This window comes from Odocoileus virginianus, chromosome 3 (genome assembly GCF_023699985.2).
Source record: "Odocoileus virginianus isolate 20LAN1187 ecotype Illinois chromosome 3, Ovbor_1.2, whole genome shotgun sequence".
In the NCBI taxonomy this organism is placed as follows: domain Eukaryota; kingdom Metazoa; phylum Chordata; class Mammalia; order Artiodactyla; family Cervidae; genus Odocoileus; species Odocoileus virginianus.
This window is the reverse complement of record NC_069676.1, coordinates 87513930-87537298: the sequence shown is the minus strand read 5'-3', so window position 1 is coordinate 87537298 and position 23369 is coordinate 87513930. Positions and strand designations below refer to the sequence as shown.

General features: G+C 39.0%; 1 protein-coding gene across 6 annotated transcripts in view; it reads left to right on the top strand.

The window, feature by feature from the left end:
• Positions 1–23369, top strand: part of ARB2A (ARB2 cotranscriptional regulator A) — a 396180-nt gene that overhangs the window by 293557 nt on the left and 79254 nt on the right. The window contains exon 11 of one of the 6 annotated variants that reach the window (XM_020873042.2): positions 14298–14480. The exons of the other annotated variants lie outside the window; for them this stretch is intronic. Coding sequence (XP_020728701.1) covers positions 14298–14317 — 20 coding nt within the window. The 3' untranslated portion in view covers positions 14318–14480. Of the gene's footprint in view, positions 1–14297; positions 14481–23369 lie in introns of those variants that run through there. 6 annotated transcript variants of the gene reach the window in all.

The following is a 23369-nucleotide window of genomic DNA, read 5'->3' as shown; positions in this document are numbered from 1 at the left end:
GATTGGTTTCTCATTTGTTCTAAAAACATGTGCATGTACATACTACTAATAATACTCATATTTTAAGTACGTTAGGTAAAATATGAGCTATGTAGACCAGAGGTGCTATACCAGAACATGAAAAGCAAAAGGATAAATGTCCAGCAGAGCAGCTTTGGGCCATCTTTCAGAAATCCTTGCTGTGGCCCCAAACCAGCTCCTGTTTTTCCCCTCGTTCCCTGTCCTCACATTCTCATAAGCAGTAGTATTATACCCTATACTTCCTCAGCGATTAAATACCTACTAAGCACTTGCTAGGGGCTAGGCACTGAGGAGCAGAATGAGGCAAGGTCACATAGGTTGGCCGGAGGAGAGAGGTGAGAAAAACCAAGGGTCCCCTCCCCAGTGGCCAGGGGTAGAAGCCAGGATAGAAGGAGGACCCAGAGGAAGAAGCACTTGAGAACAGGGAGAACTCGAGCTAAGGAAGACTTGAAAGATGGCTAGGAGTTGTTAAGTGGAAGGTGTGAGAAGAGAGAGGAGAGACACCAAAAGTCAGGAATGGGAGCAAAAGTGAAAAGACTTGGTGTTGACTAAAAATCTAGGCTATGATTAGTTACTGCAACTGAGACTTAAATTCAAGGGCTAAACTTCTGACAGCCATGGCAGAAAGTTCGACTGTTCTCTGTACCCGAAACAAGTTACACGGATCTTTCACAATGCGTCAGGAAAAGTATTTTCTCAACATTAACTGCAAAGATTAATATATCAGTCTTCAGGAGATACTAAACAACATAACAGATAATTTCTTTAATTGTAGTGCTTCTGTTGATTTGTTGTTGTTTAAGACACAAAATCATTCTTCAGGTGACTGGTCCTTATATTGACTTACGGCAAATAGCCTCAGTCTTAATGCTAAGACCAAGGTTCTCAAGGCCTTTCTTTCAAGAAATAAAATAATTTTGTACTAGCACAAAGCTTACAGATGGTTTGCCTTTGCACTACTCATCAACAGACCGAGAAAACAGTTGGCAGGTCCACTGGCCTGTTCTTCTCAAGAGTCAGTTGTCTCCGCTAGGCTTTTGATAAAAAGTTGTTAATCAGTTCCTTTATGTTTATTGTGAAATCATAAGAAACACTGGGAAGAGTTTAATTGAAAAAACCATCAGGTACCAAAGACAGTGTCTTACGTAAGTAGCCTAGTTGCCTAGTGCCTGATACTAGAAATAGAAATAAGTAAATGTACAAACCAAACAACTGATTTAAGATAAATAATTCATCTGTGTTTTATTCTCATATAAAATAAAAATGAGTGATATATCCTTGTACAGAGTCACTCTGAGAAGTGAAAAACAAACAAGCAAAAATTCTTCTCAAGAATTATTGAAAACTACTTGGCAAGGCATAAAGAACAATGCAATGCTTAATAATGCCTTTTAAAATAAAACTTAAAGCCTATAGATCTTCAGTTATTAAGTCCAACTTTACTTCCATCTGTGAATATTGAAATGCTTTAATATATATATAGCAATCTTTATAAAACTTTCTAAAACGAGTTCTTAGTACCAATGCAAAATTTTAAAAAGATTAAAATTTTTTTCCCCAGATCATGCAAACTCACCAGTGTCAGAAGCCATCAAACACTGCATAAATCTTGGCACCCTTGGAAGTGTTAGTCACTCAGTCGTGTCCGACTCTTTGCAATCCCATGGGCTGTAGCCTGCCAGGTTCCTCTGTCCATGGAATTCTCCAGGCAAGAATACTGGAATGGGTAGCCATTCCCTTATTCCCTTCTCCAGGGTGTCTTCCCGGCCCAGGGATCAAACCCTGGTCTCCTGCATTGCAAGCAGATTCTTTACCATCTGAGCCAGCAGAGAAGCCCTTGACACCCTTGCTTTGTCCTTAAATACTGAGTGACACTTTTTAGCTGGTCATTTCAGCGGACAAATTTTGTTTTAAAGACAGGCCAAGAGTCTGTTAAGGTCCAGCACTGATAATCTGTTTCTTATGAATGTATGTCACTTCTGAAAACCCCTGAAACATGTCTACTGAAACAGTTATTAGGTGAGTAGTTTTGAGAGGTCTGCTTGGGTGGGCTCATGTTTGGGGCATTCCAGTGGGCAGTTGCCTCTTTAGACCCTTAGCACCAGCTGAGAACAGCTAGAAGGTAGAGAGCCTGAAAACTTAAGGTTTGTAAAAGTTAACCATGTTGGAATTTGATAAGATATTTAGAAAGTAGGGGATAAGTAATTATTTTGAGAACACTGAGATATTTTTATTGGAGTTCTTTATAACTCAAGTTGAAGTGGAATATAGCTCATTCGAATCGTAATGCCAGATGACAGTTATTTTCCAGTCAGTTCTTAAAGTGGTTTACATGTTATAGTTCAAGCAATATGAAAATTCATTCTGGAAAAAGCATCTGTTGTCCAAGGCCTTCTGCTTTCTTAACCAAGAGAAATAGCTGTCTGTAGCTGTCAATTGTTTACTAGTGAATTGTATATTCAAGGCGTTATCTGCAACAAAACCGTGATCTTAGTCTAGCTTTCCCTTGCTTCCCAGTACATTTCTGTGCCAGTGTTTACCATACCAAACTCTTGTGCCAATGCAAACTACTTTTAATTGTGCCTAGAAAAACATCAGGAGAATAAATTATTCCTCCTCTCCCTCTGCCCCCTCCCTTCATTATTTTAAAGTATTAGAAAACTCAATATACTTTGGCTTACCCTTTCAGTTACCTATAGCACTGACATGGATAATCCAGAAACTTCTTGCCCTTCAGTTCAGTTCAGTTGCTCAGTCATGTCCGACTCTTGGTGACCCCATGGACTGCAGCACACCAGGCCTCCTTGTCCATCACCAACTCCCAGAGCTTGCTCAAACTCATGTCCATCAAGTCGGTGATACTATCCCACCATCTCATCCTCTGTTGTCCCCTTCTCCTCCCACCTTCAGTCTTTCTCAGCATCAGGGTCTTTTCAAATGAGTCAGTTCTTCGTATCAGGTCTTGCCCTTAAACGTGCATTAACATTTTGAAAAAATGCCACTATTAAAATTTACTGAGTAGTTATTTTACAGATTCAAATGCATATGTGAAAATTCAAATGTGCACACATAAATATCAGTCTCATGTTTTATAGAAGTTGGAAAAAAGAGTAGAATATAAGCTACTCTTTCAGTTACTGTGTTAGTACAGACTCTTCAAATTGCATACGTCCACTTCAAGCTGCTTACCAAAAGCCAAAAATAAACAGCAGTTTATTGATTAATGTAAGTGGAAAGGCCCGGGGTTCAGTCTGCTTCTGGTACTATTAGATTCTAAGGCTCAAACTGTTACCAAGACTCTTCCTCTGTCTCCTTCCCTACTTTTCTTTGCCCATTGACCTCGTTCTTTCTTGCCTGCAGACGGGGATTTCTTCACACAGACAGAGAGGGTAGATACAGCAGGTGTAGCATCTTCTCTTCAGCATTACCCCTGAGAAAAAGCTCTAGCATCCAAATAATCTTAGTGAAAACTCAGACTGGCCCTGCTCGGGTACCGTGATGATCCCTAAACTCATCACTGGAACCACAGAGATTGAATTAATAGGACCGAACCGACTGTGACTGGTCAGTCTGGGCCAGCCGTATCTAGGAGGAGGTTGGGACTGGGGCAGGACGCTGTCATTGACAGCCCAGCAAAGGGCTATGTGGGTTGAAGAGTGCTTCCCCAAAGAAGGGTTTAGGTATGTCCACTAAGCTGTCGGGTCAGTTTCTCTAGGCTCTTGGAAGATTTAACATATGTGCCACAATCAGATGCGTATGTTATCTGATGCACAGAGAGGAGAAATGTGGGATATCTAAATACAAGAAGATTCTGCATTTTGAACACTCGAACTGATCCATCAGCAGACTGTTTCAAGTTTGTGATCCTATAATAGTTTACCCTGGCTCATTTTGCTGTGTTTACTGATTCCTGCTTGCCACTGTGCGGGGGGCTTACTTGCAGTATTACTCACTCCCGTTGGTGCTTTTGGGTCCTAGGGTGGCATTTACTCACCTATATCCTAAGATAGCTTAGGATAAAACTGATCCATAGATCAGTTTTAATGTTTGAACACACACAGACAGTCCACTAGTTCTTCTGTTAATCCTGCTTTATCCACTGGTACCGTCAAATTAATCTTTCCAAGGGAGAGCAGCTGATATGTGCAGTTACTTTTCCCAGTATTTAATATCTCTCTTGGTCATACTCTCATTTGGTATTTATCTTCTAACACATAACAACATTGGGTTGCCCAAAAAGTTCTTTCAGGTTTTTCTGTAAGCTGTTACAGAAAAATCCAAACTAACATTTCGGCTAAACTAATATATTGTTATCATCTGTTTTATAGAAATTTGAGGGGATTACCAGAGTTCTATATTTCTGAAAAAAGTGTCCCTCAACTCTCACAGATAATGTATTATGCTTTATTTTTAAAAGTACAATGGAAAAAAATAAAAATCTAGGACCTGTTTTGCTTTTTACCAATTATTTTTATATCTAATTGAAATAATACAAATTCTTGCAATCTGGTTGCTTTTCCTCTTTTCCCCAGTTCTGGTTTTCTATTTTTCATTCCCCTAATTATTGATTATATGTGATCTCCTCATCATCTACCTTAAATCCTTGGTGAAAAGAAGTCTTAGTTAATCAACAAATTAGACGAACAAACTGAAATCATGAAAGCATCAGTTGGTCTTCCTCCTCTTCTGTCCTCAGAGAAGATAGAAAATATATGTTCAGTTCAGTTTAGTCACTCAGTCATGTTCAACTCTTTGCGACCCCATGGACTGCACAATGCCAGGCCTCCCTGTCCATCACCAACTCCCGGAGTTTACCCAAACTCATGTCCATTGGGTCATGAGATGGCCATCCAACCATCTCATCCTCTGTCGTCCCCTTTTCCTCCTGCCTTCAATCTTTCCCAGCATCAAAGTCTTTTCAAATGAGTCAGTTCTTTGCATCAGATGGCCAAAGTATTGGAGTTTCAGCTTCAACATCAGTCCTTCCAGTGAATATTCAGGACTGATTTCCTTTAGGATGGACTGGTTGGATCTCCTTGTAGTCCAAGGGACTCTCAAGAGTCTTCTCCAACACCACAGTTCAAAAGCATCAAGTCTTTGGTGCTCAGCTTTCTTTATAGTCCAACTCTTACATCCATACATGACTACTGGAAAAACAATAGCTTTGACTAGACGGACCTTTGTTGGCAAAGTAATGTCTTTGCTTTTTAATATGGTCAGTGTCCCCTCAATGTTTTATATACAGTAAAAGTATTTCAAGTATTGCTGTCTCTCACATACACACACACAAAAAGTTTATTCACTAGATATATTGTAGACCAGCTGGTTTATTATAAAATATTGTATTTCATTGTGATTACAAGGTGCAGTTTTAGCTACCTAAGGTTTAAATATATCTTGCAGTCCACGTGATAAGGTAGGATCGTGTCATAGTCTAATTGGCAGTGTTTTTCCTAAGTGAAGTAATGATGAATCTTAAAATCAATGGCATTTTAGGTTTGATGACACATAGTACTCTAATTATCTATCTTCATTTTGTCAGAGTTCCATCAAAGTCAAAATTCCATGGCCAGCATCTTTTAAGAACACTGGGTTTGGTTTAAAAATTCACTTTTGTAAAGCTAAGTTTCTTTTTACAAAGTTAACAGACACTCCCTAATGTGTTTGTTGTATAAAGTCAAAATTTTGTTATTGTGTTTTTAACTCAGAGCACACTTAGGTTAACAACACTTTTTGATCATTGTTCTCAGAAGGTTTTTTTTTTTTTAATGCACAAAATACACTGGTGTCCTTTAGATATTATTTATTTTTTATGTTTAGAAGTCATTTTATGTGTCATTCAAAGCAAAAACAACATGATATTGAGAACCTACAACTGTTATATGTGAAACTATTTACATTAATCTCAATAACTCAGATACAACTCTTGCTTTAAATCTCTTTGGTATGTTTCTGTTCTGATTTACTGCCTGGTTTAAAGATTAATGTTACAGGGTAATTTACTGCAGCTTCACAGATGGTATTTGAATCTTTTGTAAATGGGCTTTGGAATCTACGCACAATTCTGTATAATGTTGGGTTAACATCAATGTAAATGTTGAACTTAAAACGGTTCTAAAAGATCATGATAGAAACTTCATTATCCCTTTCTAAAAACCATAAATTTTGAGGGGATTTCATGGGCTAAGTATTTTTACTTCACTAGTGTGGTTAAGGTATAACTAGCTCCTTATATTTGAAATCACCAGCCCCTATATGTTGAAACTAAACATAAAAAATAAATTACCTCATTTTACCCTATTCTAAAGTTCTAGTCACAGGAGAAGTTACTGTTCTTACTTTTACAGCTTCCTACATGAAATGCTTTATAGAATCCACAAACACACATTGCTCTTAGTGTCTTTTCCTTTGATGTCTATAAAAGACCCATTCAGAACGGGAGGTAAGTGCTCCTAATGGGCACAGCAGAATTTGGCTAACGTTGTTTGCAGCTATTAGAGATAACCTTTCTCTGCATGTCTTTTGATGGGAAACACTGGAACCAGCAATACCAGTTAAGCTGTAATTAGTGTAACTAACAACTAATAAGAAAGAGCAGCCTGGAGGTCATTCTTAAGAATTTAAAGGTATTAACAGGTTAGGGTTGTAGGGCACCCTGTCCCCGGCTTACTCTGCTGGCCCGGCGGGGTGAGGTCTGTTGGTCACCCGTGCCCTCTAACCCCGAGGTGTTATGCTCTCATCATTTATTGCTCGCATGCCAAGCTCCTCTTTCTTGTCTACTGAGGTGACTTTGGGAATGGCAAATTCATTTTAAAGTTCTTGTTACAAATGCCTGCAGATTTTCAACCTTTTAATGTAGATAAAGGATTACAGATTAGTTTGCTTCAGTGTTCTTGTCCTATAAGCCTTAGACTACACTGAAATTGTCATGTTGCTGCATTAAAGAATATGATTTGTTGAGGCCATTTGACTCGTATTATAAGAGGAACGCTTAAAATCCAACTATTAAATCAGATGTTGTATAACTGATTCTAATACATACTGAATATTCCACTTTTTATGAGCCACTTCTTCAAATTTAATTGCCCACCAGTGGCTTTTGTTTATGTTTACAGTCAGTTCTAATGCACTTGAAGAGTAAGAACTTTAACAGAGGAATAACCTTTTGTTTTCATGGTGTGTAGTTAACCCCTTTCTTCTAGTATCTGGCTTTGGCTTCTGCCTCATCTCATCACATGATACCGACACAAAAACAAAAGGAATACCATAGAACTTTAATTGCTCTTTTCCTTTTCCTCTTAAAGTCTTGCCTATAAGGTTGTTTCTGTACCTGGAAAGTTATATTTTTCTCTTTTAAAGCAATAAGCAACATGACAGCACTATTAAGAAAGAGTTGAAAGGAGACTTTCCCTTTCAACTGCTTTTTGTTACTACCTTAGTCTCAGACTGTCATTACTATCATAGGTATTATGGATTTTTTTTGCCTATAGATTATTTATTACCGATGAAGTAAGATAGGTCAGGCCCCAAAAGCAAAACAGAGCTTTTCACGTGAACTTAAAGGGGAAAAAAAAAAAGATATTTAAAATTCAAGTTATCCTGGGTCACTGGACACGTGGACATCTAAATACTTAAAGAGTACAGACTTAAACATCATAGTTCTCATTCAAGTACCACTAGAAATAATTGGGATATATTCTTCCTTTGAGTCCTCCATCTCAGTGTTTTATATGCATATTACTGGTAGTTTGTGGATGGACTGGGTTTTGTTTTATTTTTTTTAGTAGTTGTTTATTCTTACATGTATAGAAAAAGATATGAATAACACATGAAGCCTTTTTAATGGATATTATTGCTTTGGACTAGGCAAATAGAAAAAGTGAGTTGATGTAAACAAAATACTAGGCATTTTAGTAGTGCTGTTCATGAATGTGGCAAAATGCTAAGAGTGTTACAAAAATAACTGGAGTTAGGGAAACAATGCTCTGTCTAAAAATGAAATTCCAAGAATGCTTTCTTCTAGCCAAGAATTCACAAGATAATCTAATCCCTTCATTTCTATCTATTGGTCTTCATTTAATTTATGTGTATGCATGAGTGTACTTGGCAGTTTCATGTTTTGTTTCCAAAACAAGCCAGCTTCTCTAGGTTTTAGTCTTGGGTTAAATGGTGTCTAAGATTCCTCCCAGGCAGGGTTATCAGTCCTCAGCTGATAATTTCCTCAAGGTTGGGAACCAAATATGTATAAAGTGAAAAGTCACTCAGTTGTGTCTGACTCTTTGCGACCCCACGGACTATACAAGTCCATGGAATTCTCCAGGCCAGAATACTGGAGAGGGTAGCTTTTCCCATCTCCAGGGGATCTTCCTGACCCAGGAATCAAGCCAGGGTCTCCTGCATTGCAAGCAGATTCTTTACCAGCTGAGCTATCAGAGAAGCCTGATGTATAATTTGATCTAAGTACTCGTTAGCATAGTGATAGCCACATGTCATCATTAATACATGGCGTCCCCATTGATTGATTCACATATTCTAACAACAGATATAAGAATGTTTTTGCATATCCATGCGCTTGCCCCATACTAACCAATAACCTTCATTGTCACATCAATAATTTAAAACTTTTTAAAAATAGAGAGCAACCTGGTGCTATTAGAGTTCACACAGACACCAATCTTTTCTCATGCTAGGATTTCCTGAGAAGTGACACCAAGGACAGTATTGGAAAGTCTTATTTTTTTCCCTCTTCCATACTATCTTACGATTAACTATGAGAGTAAGACATCAAAGCTGAACTGACTTCAAAGCCTGTAACACTTATGGTTTCCAGCTATTACTGTAACCAGCCGCTTCGGCCTAACAGTAATTCATCTTACAGAGCTGCCACACTAGGATCCACCCCTCTGCTTCCTGCCTTCCCCTTTTCCAAACCTATCAAATTAAAAACCACCCCTGAAATGAATCTTGAAGTTAAACTAGTCCAAAGAGTTAGCATATTTGCTTAATTTCAGGATTTTATGACTAAAAAATAGATCATATTTATTTATTTATTGACTTTTCCCGAAACATACCACAGGGCCTTAGAGCTATGTTCACATTAAACATGTAATGTTCTTCACTATGTTTATTTTAAAATGTAATATACATTTGTAGGTAAGACAGTATATATACCTGCCACTTTAGTTAGGTTCACAAAATAAAGTATTGAAAGGTAAGTCTGGTACTTGGCCCAGAAATCAATGAAGTTAGAAGGAATGAATTCTAAAACATGGATTGTCCATCATAAATGCTGGGAGTGTAGTTCTTGGAAGCACATGCTTTCTCTACTAAAAAAAATTTTTTTTAATAATAAAGTTTCATGCATATATTGTTTTCCAGCAATATAAAAGTTAATATGTTAAAATTTGAGCTTCTCCTATATGTGTAACTAAATAGGTACTAAAATATCATTGAGGCTAGTTTCTTGAGAAATGTAGAATTAGCATCAGCTGAAGATTTTCATTTTTTATTTAAAAGGCCCAGATAGAAATTTTAATTATTTTCCTGGAATCATTTGGTAAAGTTGCTGGTATGTGTTCAGTTCCATGGGGCAGGCGGCAGGGAGAGCCACTCTTGAAATCTGGTAGAATAGCATCCAGATCTTAAAGTTATGGCACCAAAGGACTCACAGAAGACTTACTAGATTTGACTGTGCATTATGGAAATTAAATAGGCTCAGTATAATGATTGTCACTTTTGTGAAATGGAATGGACTGCACTGTAAACTAATGAGCTTTCCATCTTTCAAAGCATTCAAGTAAAGACTCAATGAACACTTTTCAATAATCCGATAGAAGGAATTCTTACATTGGGGGGATTAGACTAAAACTGTAATACCCATTTCAATTCTAGAGTTCTTTGTTTCTAAAATTGAAGAATATGAAGAAATAGAGCTGAAGATTAAGTCATGGTGGTAGCATGTGGCTGTTGTCCAGTAATTAGATGGATTTTATAAAGAAAGACTCATAAATGGACGTCTTGAAGGGATTTGAAAAAGAAAGGGCAAGGTGCTTTAAGTAGATATGGGTGAACATCAAAATGAAGCATGTCTCTTCTAATGTTGAAAGTCGGAAGAGAGGAACCTACTCTAAAATCCTCAGAAAAGAGGGCAAAAAGGAAAATGAGAAAGGGAGCTTTTTTTAAACACTAGGAACCCAAATGGATATTCAGAGTGATGGAAATAGAAGCCAAGGTATTTTTATATCTGCATTACTTAAAAGTCCTTTAAGCAAAACAGGTAGGACACTGAAAAGTTAAAATTTTCACTTCCTGAAGAGCAGAATAATTGCAGAGGACTAGAAAAGCACAATGTGAGTATGGAATGATGAGAATCACCAACCAGTGTGTTCCTTTGGTCCAGTTACTGAATTTCTCAGGACCTCTCATTTTAAACAGTGGGTAGGTAGGTGATTTCCATGCTCTTATCCAACTCTGAAATTCTCTCCTAGTGCTTTAATTAAGAGTGAATTAAGTATGCTTTCCATAGCCTAAGAATTCAGACAGATCAAATGTTTCAGTTTGTAACACCTGGTTTATTCTGACCTATAAATAATAGATGGAAAGTAGAAAACTCGGGATAATTTTGTAAAGATTCTGGTATTTGGGAGTGTATACTAGTTACGAAGAAATCTCCTATTTGGACAGATATGAATTAAAATGAAGAAATGAAGTAGTGCTAGGAAAAAGTGCAGTTGGACCACTCCGTTTGAATTGAAAGAAATGATCAACTGTCTGAAGAAGACATACCAGAGATAGACCTGGCCGTGTTGTCTTAGGAACAGAGAAATAGGCATTTATATCAGAAATGAATCCATAGATTTAATTTACTGGCAATAAAGTGATAGAGAAATCTCATTAATAATTGTTTTCCAGTAAAGAGGAAAGAGGTACTACCAAAGAACATTTAGAGAGGTGAGAAAAAGCTAGAAAATATTAAATCTATAAAGATGAAAAATGTGGAAAAATAATTTGAATTGCCATGTGAACCTATTAATGAAACCAATAACATATCAAGGCAGTTTTTCTCAGTAATAAGCCATTCTCCAGAAATAAAATAGATAGATCTCTTTTGTTGTTCTTAAAATAATTAAGTGTTTTTCCAAAAGTGTTAATTCTCTCCTTTCCTGGGAGTAGGTTGTATACTAGGGCTTCCCTGATAGCTCAGTTGGTGAAGAATCCACCTGCAATGCAGGAGACCCTGGTTCAGTTCCTGGGTCGGGAAGATCCTCTGGAGAAGGGACAGGCTACCCACTCCAATATTCTTGGGCTTCCCTTGTGGCTCAGCTGGTAAAGAATCCACCTGCAATGCGAGAGACCTTGGTTTCATTCCTGGGTTGGGAAGATCCCCTGGAGAAGGGAAAGGCTCCCCTCTCCAGTATTCTGGCCTGGAGAATTCCATGGACTTGGATAGTCCATGGGGTTGCAAAGAGTTGGACATGACGGAGCAAATTTCATACACAGGTTATATATTAGGGCCAAACAACTACCTGGGTTTACATGTGTGGCTTTTTCAATAATAAATTTCTTTAAATGGGGGTACAGTTGCTTTACAATGTTCTGTTAGTTTCTGCTGTACATACGAAGTGAATCCGCTGTATATATAGCTCCCCTACCTCGTGGACCTCTTCCCCTCCCGCTCGCAGCCCGTCCATCTAGGTGACCACAGAGCGCGGAGCTGAACTTCCTGCACATACAGTGGGTCCACACTGGCTGGCTGTTTTACGCATGGTGGTCTGTACATGTCATTCCCACCCTCCCCCCGCCCCCCCCCCCCCCCCGTGTGCCCACACATCAAGAAGTCTACTTTATATGCAATCAACTTACAATTTGTGTATCTTGCTACATTTTTCCCAAACTCTGGAACTCCAGGTTTTCTGAAAACCTCTTATCAGTATTCTGGGCCGAATCCTCTGTTTTGAAATAAGAATATGAATTTTACTGAAATGATTGTTTATAGCAACATCAATATTATTCAACACTTAAAATCATTACCTTGCTATTTTCTGATTGGGAGATTAACACCCACCTTCTTTTAAATGGTGTTGTACTAACATATGAATGAAATGTGTCCTACAAATAACACATGAAAACAAAGTTAGAAATGAGTGTAATCCTCTGAATGTGTTGTGTGCAGCAGTTTATACCTTCAGTTCTGATCACGGACATGTGCTTCCAGCTAAGGGCCATTAATCCATTTACTGCTGCCCATTGGAAAGAAGTGAAATTACCGAAAAGACTTTTCCATATGTTTAAGTGAATACCTCTATAACTGTGGATTGTTTGACTTCCTTTATTTTTCTGTGTATATGGCCTCTTTGAAGATTCCTAAAGCCAATTCTCTTTTTACTCAAATTAGAAAACAGCAACAACAACAATAAAGCTACTGTGGCCACAGTTCTGATTCCTTTGGCTGAAGTCCAGCTTACTGGCTGTTTTGCCACATCACATGACTTCCCTGGTGGCTCAGAGGGTAAAGTGTCTGCCTGCAATGCGGGAGACCTGGGTTCGATCCCTGAGTCAGGAAGATCGTTTGGAGAAGGAAATGGCAACCCACTCCAGTGTTCTTGCCTGGAGAATCCCATGGATGGAGAAGCCTGGTAGACTATATAGTCCATGGGGTTGCAAAGAGTCAGACACGACTGAGCAACTTCACTTTCACTTTCACTTTGACTTGAGAAGGCAGAAGTGGCGGCTCTCTGTGCTCCCACCTCATTCTTTTTTTTTTTTTTCATTTATTTTTATTAGTTGGAGGCTAATTACTTTACATCATTGCAGTGGTTTTTGTCATACATTGAAATGAATTAGCCATGGATTTACATGTATTCCCCATCCCGGTCCCCCCTCCCACCTCCCTCTCCACCCGATCCCTCTGGGTCTTCCCAGTGCACCAGGCCCGAGCACTTGTCTCATGCACCCAACCTGGGCTGGTGATCTGTTTCACCCTAGATAATATACATGTTTCGATGCTGTTCTCTTGAAACATCCCACCCTCGCCTTCTCTCAGAGTCCACAAGTCTGTTCTATACATCTGAGTTTCTTTTTCTGTTTTGCATATAGGGTTATCGTTACCATCTTTCTAAATTCCATATATATGTGTTAGTATACTGTAATGGTCTTTATCTTTCTGGCTTACTTCGCTCTGTATAATGGGCTCCAGTTTCATCCATCTCATCAGAACTGATTCAAATGAATTCTTTTTAATGGCTGAGTAATATTCCATGGTGTATATGTACCACAGCTTCCTCATCCATTCGTCTGCTGATGGGCATCTAGGTTGCTTCCATGTCCTAGTTATTATAAACAGTGCTGCGATGAACATTGGGGTGCACGTGTCTCTTTCAGATCTGGTTTCCTCAGTGTGTGTGCCCAGAAGTGGGATTGCTGGGTCATATGGCAGTTCTATTTCCAGCTTTTTAAGAAATCTCCACACTGTTTTCCATAGTGGCTGTACTAATTTGCATTCCCACCAACACACCTCATTCTTAATATTTCATCCTAACCTGCTTCCACATAGAGTGTACTTCTGCAGCAGTAAAATAAGATGTAAAAACTTAGAATTAGTTAACCAATACAGTAGCTTAAGACCCACAGGACTCTTTGTCCATAGTGTTACAGTTTAAAGCTTTACCAAATAGATACCATCTCCATTCTGTATTTCACGTGTGAAAAGAGACCATCAAAAAAAAAATTCTCCAGGGATTTCCCTGGTGGTCCACTGGTTAAGCGTCTGCCTTGAAATGGAGGGGACATGAGTTTGATCCCTGGTTGGGGAACTAAGATCCCATTTGTTGCCGCCTGCACCCCGCAACTACTGAGCCTGAAATGTAATAGCCAACCTGACCCAGCCAAATAAATAAATATTTTCTTTAACAAAGTCTCCAAAAGCTAAATTAGACATGTATATCAAAGTATTACCATAGGTAGACAGCATGTATTTATTTTAGCCTTCATCAAGAAAAATAAAATATGCCTTGTGAATGGCTGATTGTACTATGCACGTTGAATCAAAATGCCAGAATCTTCTAAATAAATTGTTATTATGGAATAAGGCAGAACTTCAGCTCTGAATTTATATAATTCACTCCATTGTAGATTTTTTCATTGAGGAATACATTTCACTGCCATCAATTGCACTGAGTGTGAACAGCAGAGTCATTTGAGGCTCATTGAAAATATAGGAGAACATCGTGTTTCCTGTCCTTTTGTTAAACTTGGCATATTGATTTTTTTTTGCACAGCTTGCAGCACAGAAATGTGATATACAGCTACAGCAAGACAAGCTAACCACATGTGAATTTGTTAAGTACTGCTGGATTAGCAGAAATTGTCTGACTGTGCAAATAGCAAGATTTGACTTTGCCAGGAACTCTTTATGACTTAATCAATTAAAACAACAAGTTTTGATTTTATTGCCCAGAATAAATCATTAGCAGAAACTCACATTCTCCCAATCACTCATATGTCTGATGTTTCTGTGTTTCAAGCTCATTAATAAATATGTAGAATTTGAACCGAAAGTTGAAAGTCAAATATAGTTTTAGTAATGATTCATGCATTTTTTTTAAGAACAGGAGTCTAGATTTTATTTAAATTTCCTGTTGCTTTTCTTTCTAAATATCTAATGTTCATGGTTTTGTTCCCTTTAGGCTCAAAGGTAGCAAGGTTTGGATTTGACTAATGCTTCTTCCTGCATGTAAATGTAGAACCTTGCGGAAAGGGAGTCTCTTGAGGTAGTGCCAGCGTGCTCTTCTGCTCACCTTATTAAACCTCCTCCTTAAATGCGTCCATTATGGAGTTCACCTTGCCTGACTTCAAAGAGTAGAGATGGAGAGAGTATGAGCTGAAACTCAGCAGAGTGGGTTACCCATGGCTTCTTAGAAATGCTAATGCATCATCTATCAGGTTTAAAAAGTTCTCTCAGTTCTCTTGGAAGCAGATAAACCATTATGCTTTTTTTTTGGCAGAACAAAACTGACAGTCTGTCCAAGCCTCGGAAATGTCCGTATTAATAATATCATGTATTAATACATGTGACCACATTGTCACCTGCCTTTTAAGAATACACTTTAAGACATCTCAGTCTCTCTAAACGTAGACTTCTTTTTAACAAGATTTTTTTCCCAAAATTTTTTTTCAAAAATGCCTCTACCTTCTCCCATTACTTTTGAACAGGTGGACATCTTATGAGATTGCATGTCAAATTTATTAGAAGCAAGTCTTTTAAAATTACCTGGTAAAAGCACAAAGCGTGAGTTGTTCCCCTAGTAAAAAATGGGGGGTGGGGAAAGGGGTCAGAGCAAAGAAGAAAGTGCCACTGCTTTGTGTTAGGTGACACTGTGCCCTGCTGTCTAATTTGATTACACAGAGCCCCTGAAGCCTCAGGCAAAGCTGATTTTAGCTGTAATCAGCTTCTTAACCTTTTGAGAACTAACGTAAACACTACCTAGCAGTGGCTAATGATGTTGCTCTGGTACATACTACGAAGTGCAAAGAGAAGTGTAGAACTACAGTAACACATGTTGTGACAAAATTTAACAAGATGACTTAAGGGGATTGCAGCAGAAGGCAGTTCTCTATTTGTGATAAATATTAAACTGATAAAGAGATCTAAGGGTGCTTTTCAAAATTTTTATAGCTATAGTTTTTCCTTAAGTTTCGCTCATAAGTGCTAAACGCTCATGAACTACTTTTCTTCATTTTGCTGTGCTCACATTTGTACTTTTCACTGAAATCCTCTTTCACTTATATACACACATTTTAGAAATATAAGTATATTCATACACTTTCATTCTTTCATTTTCAGAGTAAACCAAGGTGATTTCAATATCCATATAAGAAGAGTAAAACCCTCTTGGTTCACTTTCACAGGTAGTAAAAATTCATTAAGGGAAGAATGGAATTTCTTTATAGTTAGATAGAACATTGTGGTTATATATATACGGGCAAGAACCTCACTTTTTTATTTAAAACAGGAGCTCCTGATACAAGAACCTGATGTATCATATAGGAAGTTAATATGTAAGATGCCTTTACTGTCTGTAGTTGGTGTAACTCTCTTGTCATGATGTGACTAATGGGGTGGAGAACCATAAAGATGAACGCGTGTACTTATCAAGGCTATCCCCTCAAAGTCATGTTTGCTGGGAAAATTTGTTAGGAAGATTCTCCTGCGTAAGGATTGCAAATGACCAAGAGAATATATGATACCATAAGCCATACCCCTTACAGGTAAGCTTCTATACCAGCAATTTTACCTGAAGTTTCCTGTTCCTAAAAGCTTCGGAAGAGCAGAATTTTAACGCTCCCCAGTGGCATGTAACCAGTCACTCTGTATGGAATTAACTTAAATAGAGAAGGAGGGGAATATTCAGACTGAAGAGTATAATTTTTTAGTCTAAGGTCAACCCCTTCATAAATAACATGAATAACATCTGCAAGCATATTATTAAGCAATGCAGTATATGTTGTGGTAAAAATGAACTTTAAAACCGCATGTAAAACCATAGATTTCAAGACATGGACACCAAAGGCCTTTCACGGCTTCCCAGGCATCAGGGAACGTTCACTGGGCAACACGGCTAGCTCCTCTGACCAAACTTGGCCGCATGGTGACCTCATTAATAAACAGTGTAAATTACCTGACATAAGTGCCACCTAAAAGCAAAAGTGCAGGTGCATTTTATAGCTAGATACATAAGACTATGGGGTAAATAAAGCCAGGTCATAGATAACTGGACATTTTTGGCCCCTTGCGGAAATGTTTTCACCAGATTGTATCCTGTTTTACAATCAGCTTGTTAAAAGAAACAATTGCATAAAACTCCCCATTATAGCTGATACAGATATCTTTTGGGTGAAGTGCTTTTTATTGTGTGGCGTGTGTTATAAGAGTATAGTACTTGTTCAGTACCCTGGTGTGGATGAAGGGGTCCCGGTCCCCTTGGCTGCCCTAAGGATTGAAGGGTCACTGTCTCTGCACCCCTGCAACCCGTTCAGGGCCCACAGTGGGCCCGGAGGAGACTGACTTAGAGGCGGCAACCCATTGTATCTTACGAGGCTCTCTCTTAGGAGGACCCGTAGGAGAAGTTCTCCCTAGAATTCAGTTCTTCCCTGGTTATTTATTTTTATCAGATGAACAATGAAAATCTTACAGTATGCTGTTCTCGTGGTTTCCAGACTTTGTTCCACACCAGCGTTACCTGAGCAGCCAAGGTCTCTTTCCTACTACAATCCAGTTAGAATGTCTAAGGTGGGATCCAGGTCACCTGTAATCTCCGGGGGTTTCCCGTGTTTGGGAACCCCTGACGTACCCCAGTAGTGCCCTCCAAGCTTTAGCTGTTTTGAAAGCTTAGAGCTAATTTGCATCTCATTATTTTATCATCCATTTTTTGCTTTTCCTTGACTTCCTCAAATGTGTTTGTGTTTTCTTATAATTTTAGATTGTGTTTATTTTCAATAGTATTATTTAAGTAGAATTTATGTACTATTAAATCCATTTTAAATGTATAATTCAATAGTTTTTTAAAGCAAATTTATAGTTGCACAATTATCCCCATAATCCCATTTTAGAATATTCACATCACCCCAGGAAACTTCTTTGTGCTTATTTGCAGTCTGTCTTGCTCCCACCCATAGTCCCAGACAACCAGTGATCTGCTAGTTCCATAAATTTGCCTTTTCTGCAAATATCATTTAAGTAGAATTATACAATATGTGGTCTCTTATGTCTGACTTACTTTACTTACAGTGTTTATGAAGTTCAGCCATGGGGTAGTACATATCACTAACTTATTCCTTTTTAGTGCTAACTAGTATTCCATTGTATGGATGTGCTATTTCGTCCATCTGTTTGCCAGTTGATGGACATTTTAATTATTTTCAACTTGGAGCTATTATGTATGATACTGCTATGAACATTCACATATGAATCAATCCAGACACATGTTTTCATTTATCTTGAGTGTAAACTTAGGAGTGAAAGTTGTGGGTCATTTGCTAAGTTTATACTTAGCTTTTTTTTTAATTTATCTTTTTTATTGAAATATAGTTGATTTACAATGATGTGTTAATTTCTGCTGTACAGTGAGTGACTCAATTATATACATATATACATTCTTTTTAATATTCTTTTCCATTATGGCTTATCATAAGATATTGAATATATCAATAGTTTCCTATGCCGTATGGTAGGACCTTGTTACTTACCCATTCTGTATGTAATAGTTTATATTTAGCTTTTTAAGGAACTGGAAAACTTTTTCAAAGTAGCCACACTATTTTATATTCACAGCAACAAAGTATGAGAGTTTAAGTTTCTTCACATCCTCACAAACACTTCGTATAGTCAGTTTTTTTGATTATAGCCATCCTGGCAGATGTGTGGCTTCCTAGGTGGTTCAGTGGTCAAGTATCCACCTGCCAAGTAGGAGATGCAGGTTCGATCCCTGGGTCAGGAAGATCGCCAGAGAAGGAAATGGCAACCCACTCCAGTATTCTTGCCTGGGAAGTCCCATGGACAGAGGAGCCCGGTGGGGTCATAAAGAGTTAGACATGACTTAGCTACTAAATAACAACAACAATAAAATAGGTATGTGGTATTATCTCAGTGTAGTTTTAATTTGTTACTCAGTTCAGTTCAGTCACTCAGTCATGTCTGATTCTTTGCGACCCCATGAATCGCAGCACGCCAGGCCTCCCTGTCCATCACCAACTCCCAGAGTCTACCCAAACCTATGCCCATCGAGTCAGTGATGCCATCCAGCCATCTCATCCTCTGTCGTCCACTTCTCCTGCCCCCAATCCCTCCCAGCATCAGGGTGTTTTCCAATGAGTCAACTCTTCGCATGAGGTGGCCAAAGTATTGGAGTTTCAGCTTCAGCATCAGTCCTTGCACTGAACACCCAGGACTGATCTCCTTCAGGATGGACTGGTTGGATCTCCTTGCAGTCCAAGGGACTTTCAAGAGTCTTCTCCAACACCATAGTTCAAAAGCATCAATTCTTCAGTGCTCAGCTTTCTTCACAGGCCAACTCTCACATCCATACATGACCACTGGAAAAACCATAGCCATGACCAGATGGACTTTTGTTGGCAAAGTATTGTCTCTTCTTTTTAACATGCTATCTAGATTGGTCATAACTTCCCTTCCAAGGAGTAAGCGTCTTTTAATTTCATGGCTGCAGTCACCATCTGCAGTGATTTTGGAGCCCAAAAAAATAAAGTCTGACACTGTTTCCACTGTCTCCCCATCTATTTCCCATGAGGTGATGGGACCAGATGCCATGATCTTAGTTTTCTGAATGTTAAGCTTTAAGCCAACTTTTTCACTCTCCTCTTTCACTTTCATCAAAAGGCTTTTTAGTTCCTCTTCACGTTCTGCCATAAGGGTGGTGTCATCTGCATATCTGAGGTTATTGATATTTCTCCTGGCAATCTTGATTCCAGCTTGTGCTTCCTCTAGCCCAGCATTTCTCATGATGTACTCTGCATATAAGTTAAATAAGCAGGGTGACAATATACAGCCTTGATGTACTCCTTTTCCTATTTGGAACCAGTCTGTTGTTCCATGTCCAGTTTTAACTGTTGCTTCCTGACCTGCATACAGGTTTCTCAAGAGGCAGGTCAGGTGGTCTGGTATTCCTATCTCTTTCAGAATTTTCCACAGTTTGTGGTGATTCACACAGTCAAAGGTTTTGACATAGTCAATAAAGCAGAAATAGATGTTTTTCTGGAATTCTCTTGCTTTTTTAATGATCCAGCAGATGTTGGCAATTTGATCTCTGGTTCCTCTGCCTTTTCTAAAACCAGCTTGAACCAGCTTGAAGTTCACGGACTTCATATTGCTGAAGCCTGGCTTGGAGAATTTTGAGCATTACTCTACTAGCGTGTGAGATAAGTGCTGTTGTGCGGTAGTTTGAGCATTCTTTGGGATTGCCTTTCTTTGGGATTGGAATGAAAACTGACCTTTTCCAGTCCTGTGGCCACTGCTGAGTTTTCCAAATGTGCTGGCATATTGAGTGCGGCGCTTTCACAGCATCATCTTTCAGGATTTGAAATAGCTTAACTGGAATTCCATCACATCCACTAGCTTTGTTCATAGTGATGCTTTCTAAGGCCCACTTGACTTCACATTCCAGGGTGTCTGGCTCTAGGTGAGTGATCACACCATCGTGATTATCTGGGTCGTGAAGATCTTTTTTGTACAGTTCTTCTGTGTATTCTTGCCACCTCTTCTGAATAACTTCTGCTTCTGTTAGGTCCATACCATTTCTGTCCTTTATTGAGCCCATCTTTGCATGAAATGTTCCCTTGGTATCTCTAATTTTCTCGAAGAGATCTCTAGTCTTTCCCATTCTGTTGTTTTCCTCTATTTCTTTGCATTGATCGCTGAGCAAGGCTTTCTTATCTCTCCTGGCTACTCTTTGGAACTCTGCATTCAAATGAGAATATCTTTCCTTTTCTCCTTTGCTTTTTGCTTCTCTTCTTTTCACAGCTATTTGTAAGGCCTCCTCAGACAACCATTTTGCCTTTTTGCATTTCTTTTCCATTGGGATGGTCTTGATCCCTGTCTCCTATACAATGTCACGAACCTCCATCCATAGTTCATCAGGCTCTCTGTCTATCAGATCTAGTCCCTTAAATCTATTTCTCACTTCCACTGTATAGTCATAAGGGATTTTATTTAGGTCATACCTGACTGGTCTAGTGGTTTTCCTTACTCTCTTCAGTTTAAGTCTGAATTTGGCAATAAGGAGTTCATGATCTAAGCCAAGTCAGCTCCCGGTCTTGTTTTTGCTGACTGTATAGAGCTTCTCCATCTTTGGCTGCAAAGAATGTAATCAGTCTGATTTTGGTATTGACCATCTGGTGATGTCCATGTGCAGAGTCTTCTCTTGTGTTGTTGGAAGAGGGTGTTTGCTGTGACCAGTGCGTTCTCTTGGCAAAACTCTATTAGCCTTTGCCCTGCTTCATTCCATACTCCAAGGCCAAATTTGCCTGTTACTCCAGGTGTTTCTTGACTTCCTACTTTTGCATTCCAGTCCCCTATAATGAAAAGGACACCTTTTTTGGGTGTTAGTTCTAAAAGGTCTTGTAGGTCTTCATAGAACCATTCAACTTCAACTTCTTCAGCGTTACTGGTTGGGGCATAGGCTTGGATTACTGTGATATTGAATGGTTTGCCTTGGAAATGAACACAGATCATTCTGTTGTTTTTGAGATTGCATCCAAGTACTGCATTTCGGACTCTTTTGTTGACTATGATGGCTACTCCATTTCTTCTAAGGGATTCTTGCCCACAGTAGTAGATGTAATGGTCATCTGAGTTAAATTCACCCATTCCAGTCCATTTTAGTTCGCTGATTCCTAGAATGTCGACATTCACTCTTGCCATCGCCTGTTTGACCACTTCCAATTTGCCTTGATTCATGGACCTAACATTCCAGGTTCCTATGCAATGTTGCTCTTTACAGCATCGGACCTTGCTTCTATCACTAGTCCCATCCGCAACTGGGTATTGTTTTTGCTTTGGCTCCATCCCTTCATTCTTTCTGGAGTTATTTCTCCACTCATCTCCAGTAGCATATGGTGCGCGTAGCAACCTGGAGAGTTCCTCTTTCAGTATCCTATCATTTTTCCTTCTCATACTGTTCATGGGGTTCTCAAGGCAAGAATACTGAAGTGGTTTGCCATTCCCTTCTCTAGTGGACCACATTCTGTCAGACCTCTCCACCATGACCCGTTCGTCTTGGGTGGCCCCACACAGCATGGGTTGGTTTCATTGAGTTAGACAAGGCTGTGGTCCTGTGATCAGATTGGCTAGTTTTCTGTGATTGTGGTTTCAGTCTGTCTGCCTTCTGATGCCCTCTCACAACACCTACCGTCTTACTTGGGTTTCTCTTACCTTGGACGGGGCGTATCTCTTCACAGCTGCTCCAGCAAAGCGGAGCCGCTGCTCCTTACCTTGGACGAGGGGTATCTTCTCACGGCTCCCCTCCTGACCTTGAATGTGGAGTAGCTCCTCTCGGCCCTCATACGCCAGGCAGCAGCCCCTCCTTTTTGATGTTAAATGTGTTTTCTTATGTTTATTAGCCATATGGTTTGTTTTCTTTGGTGAAGTGCCTCTTTTTCTTTTCACTTCAGTTGCTCAGTTGTGTAGGACTCTTTGTGACCCCATGGACTGCAGCACACCAGGCCTTCCTGTCCATCACCATCTCCCAGAGTTTACTCAAACTCGTACATTGAGTCGGTGATGCCATCCAACCATCTCATCCTCTGTTGTCCCCTTCTCTTCTCTCCTTCAATCTTTCCCAGTATCAGGGTCTTTTCCAGGGAGTCAGTTCTTCACATCAGGTGGCCAAAATATTATAGTTTCAGCTTCAGCATCAGTCCTTCCAATGAATATTCAGGACTGATTTCCTTTAGGATTGACTGGTTGGATCTCCTTGCAGTCCAAGGGACTCTCAAGACTCTTTTCAATACCACAGTTCAAAATCATCAATTCTTCAGCGCTCAGCTTTCTTTATAGTCCAACTCTCACATCCCTACGTGACTACTAGGAGAACCATAGCTTTGACTAAATGGACCTTTGTTGTCAAGGGTTGACCTTTGTTGGAAAATTGTTGACCTCTGCTTTTTAATATGCTGTCTAGGTTGGTCATAACTTTTCTTCCAAGGAGCAGGCATCTTTTAATTTCGTGGCTGCAGTCACCATCTGCAGTGATTTTGGAGCCCCCAAAAATAAAATCTGTTACTGTTTCCACTGTTTCCCCATCTATTTGCCATGAAGTGATGGGACCTTTGGCCTGATTTTGAATCTGATGTTTGTCTTTTTATTGAAGGAGCTCTATATATTTTGGCAACAAGTCTTTTATCAGATGTGTGATTTACAAATATTTTATCCTCAGCTGCAGAGCTTATCTCTTCTTTCTAAATGGTATCTTTTGAAGAGCAGAAGTTTTTATGAGTTCAAAATTTGATGATTTATCATTCTTTTTCTTTTATAGGCTGTGGTTTTGGCATCATATCTGAAAAATCTTTGCCAAACTCAAGGTTACAAAGATTATTTCCTTTTTTGTTGCAAAAGTTTTATAGTTTTAGCTTTAACATTTAGGTATGATTCATTTTCAGTTGATTTTTGTGTATGGTATAGAGTAAGGATCTAAGTTGATTTTTGACATGTGGACGTCTAATTTTCCCACCACCATTTGCTGAAAAAAACAGCTATCTTTTCCCCATTGAATTGCCTTGGACTTTTCTAAAAAATCAACTAACTGAAGACTTATTAATAGACTTTGTATTTGGTTCCATTG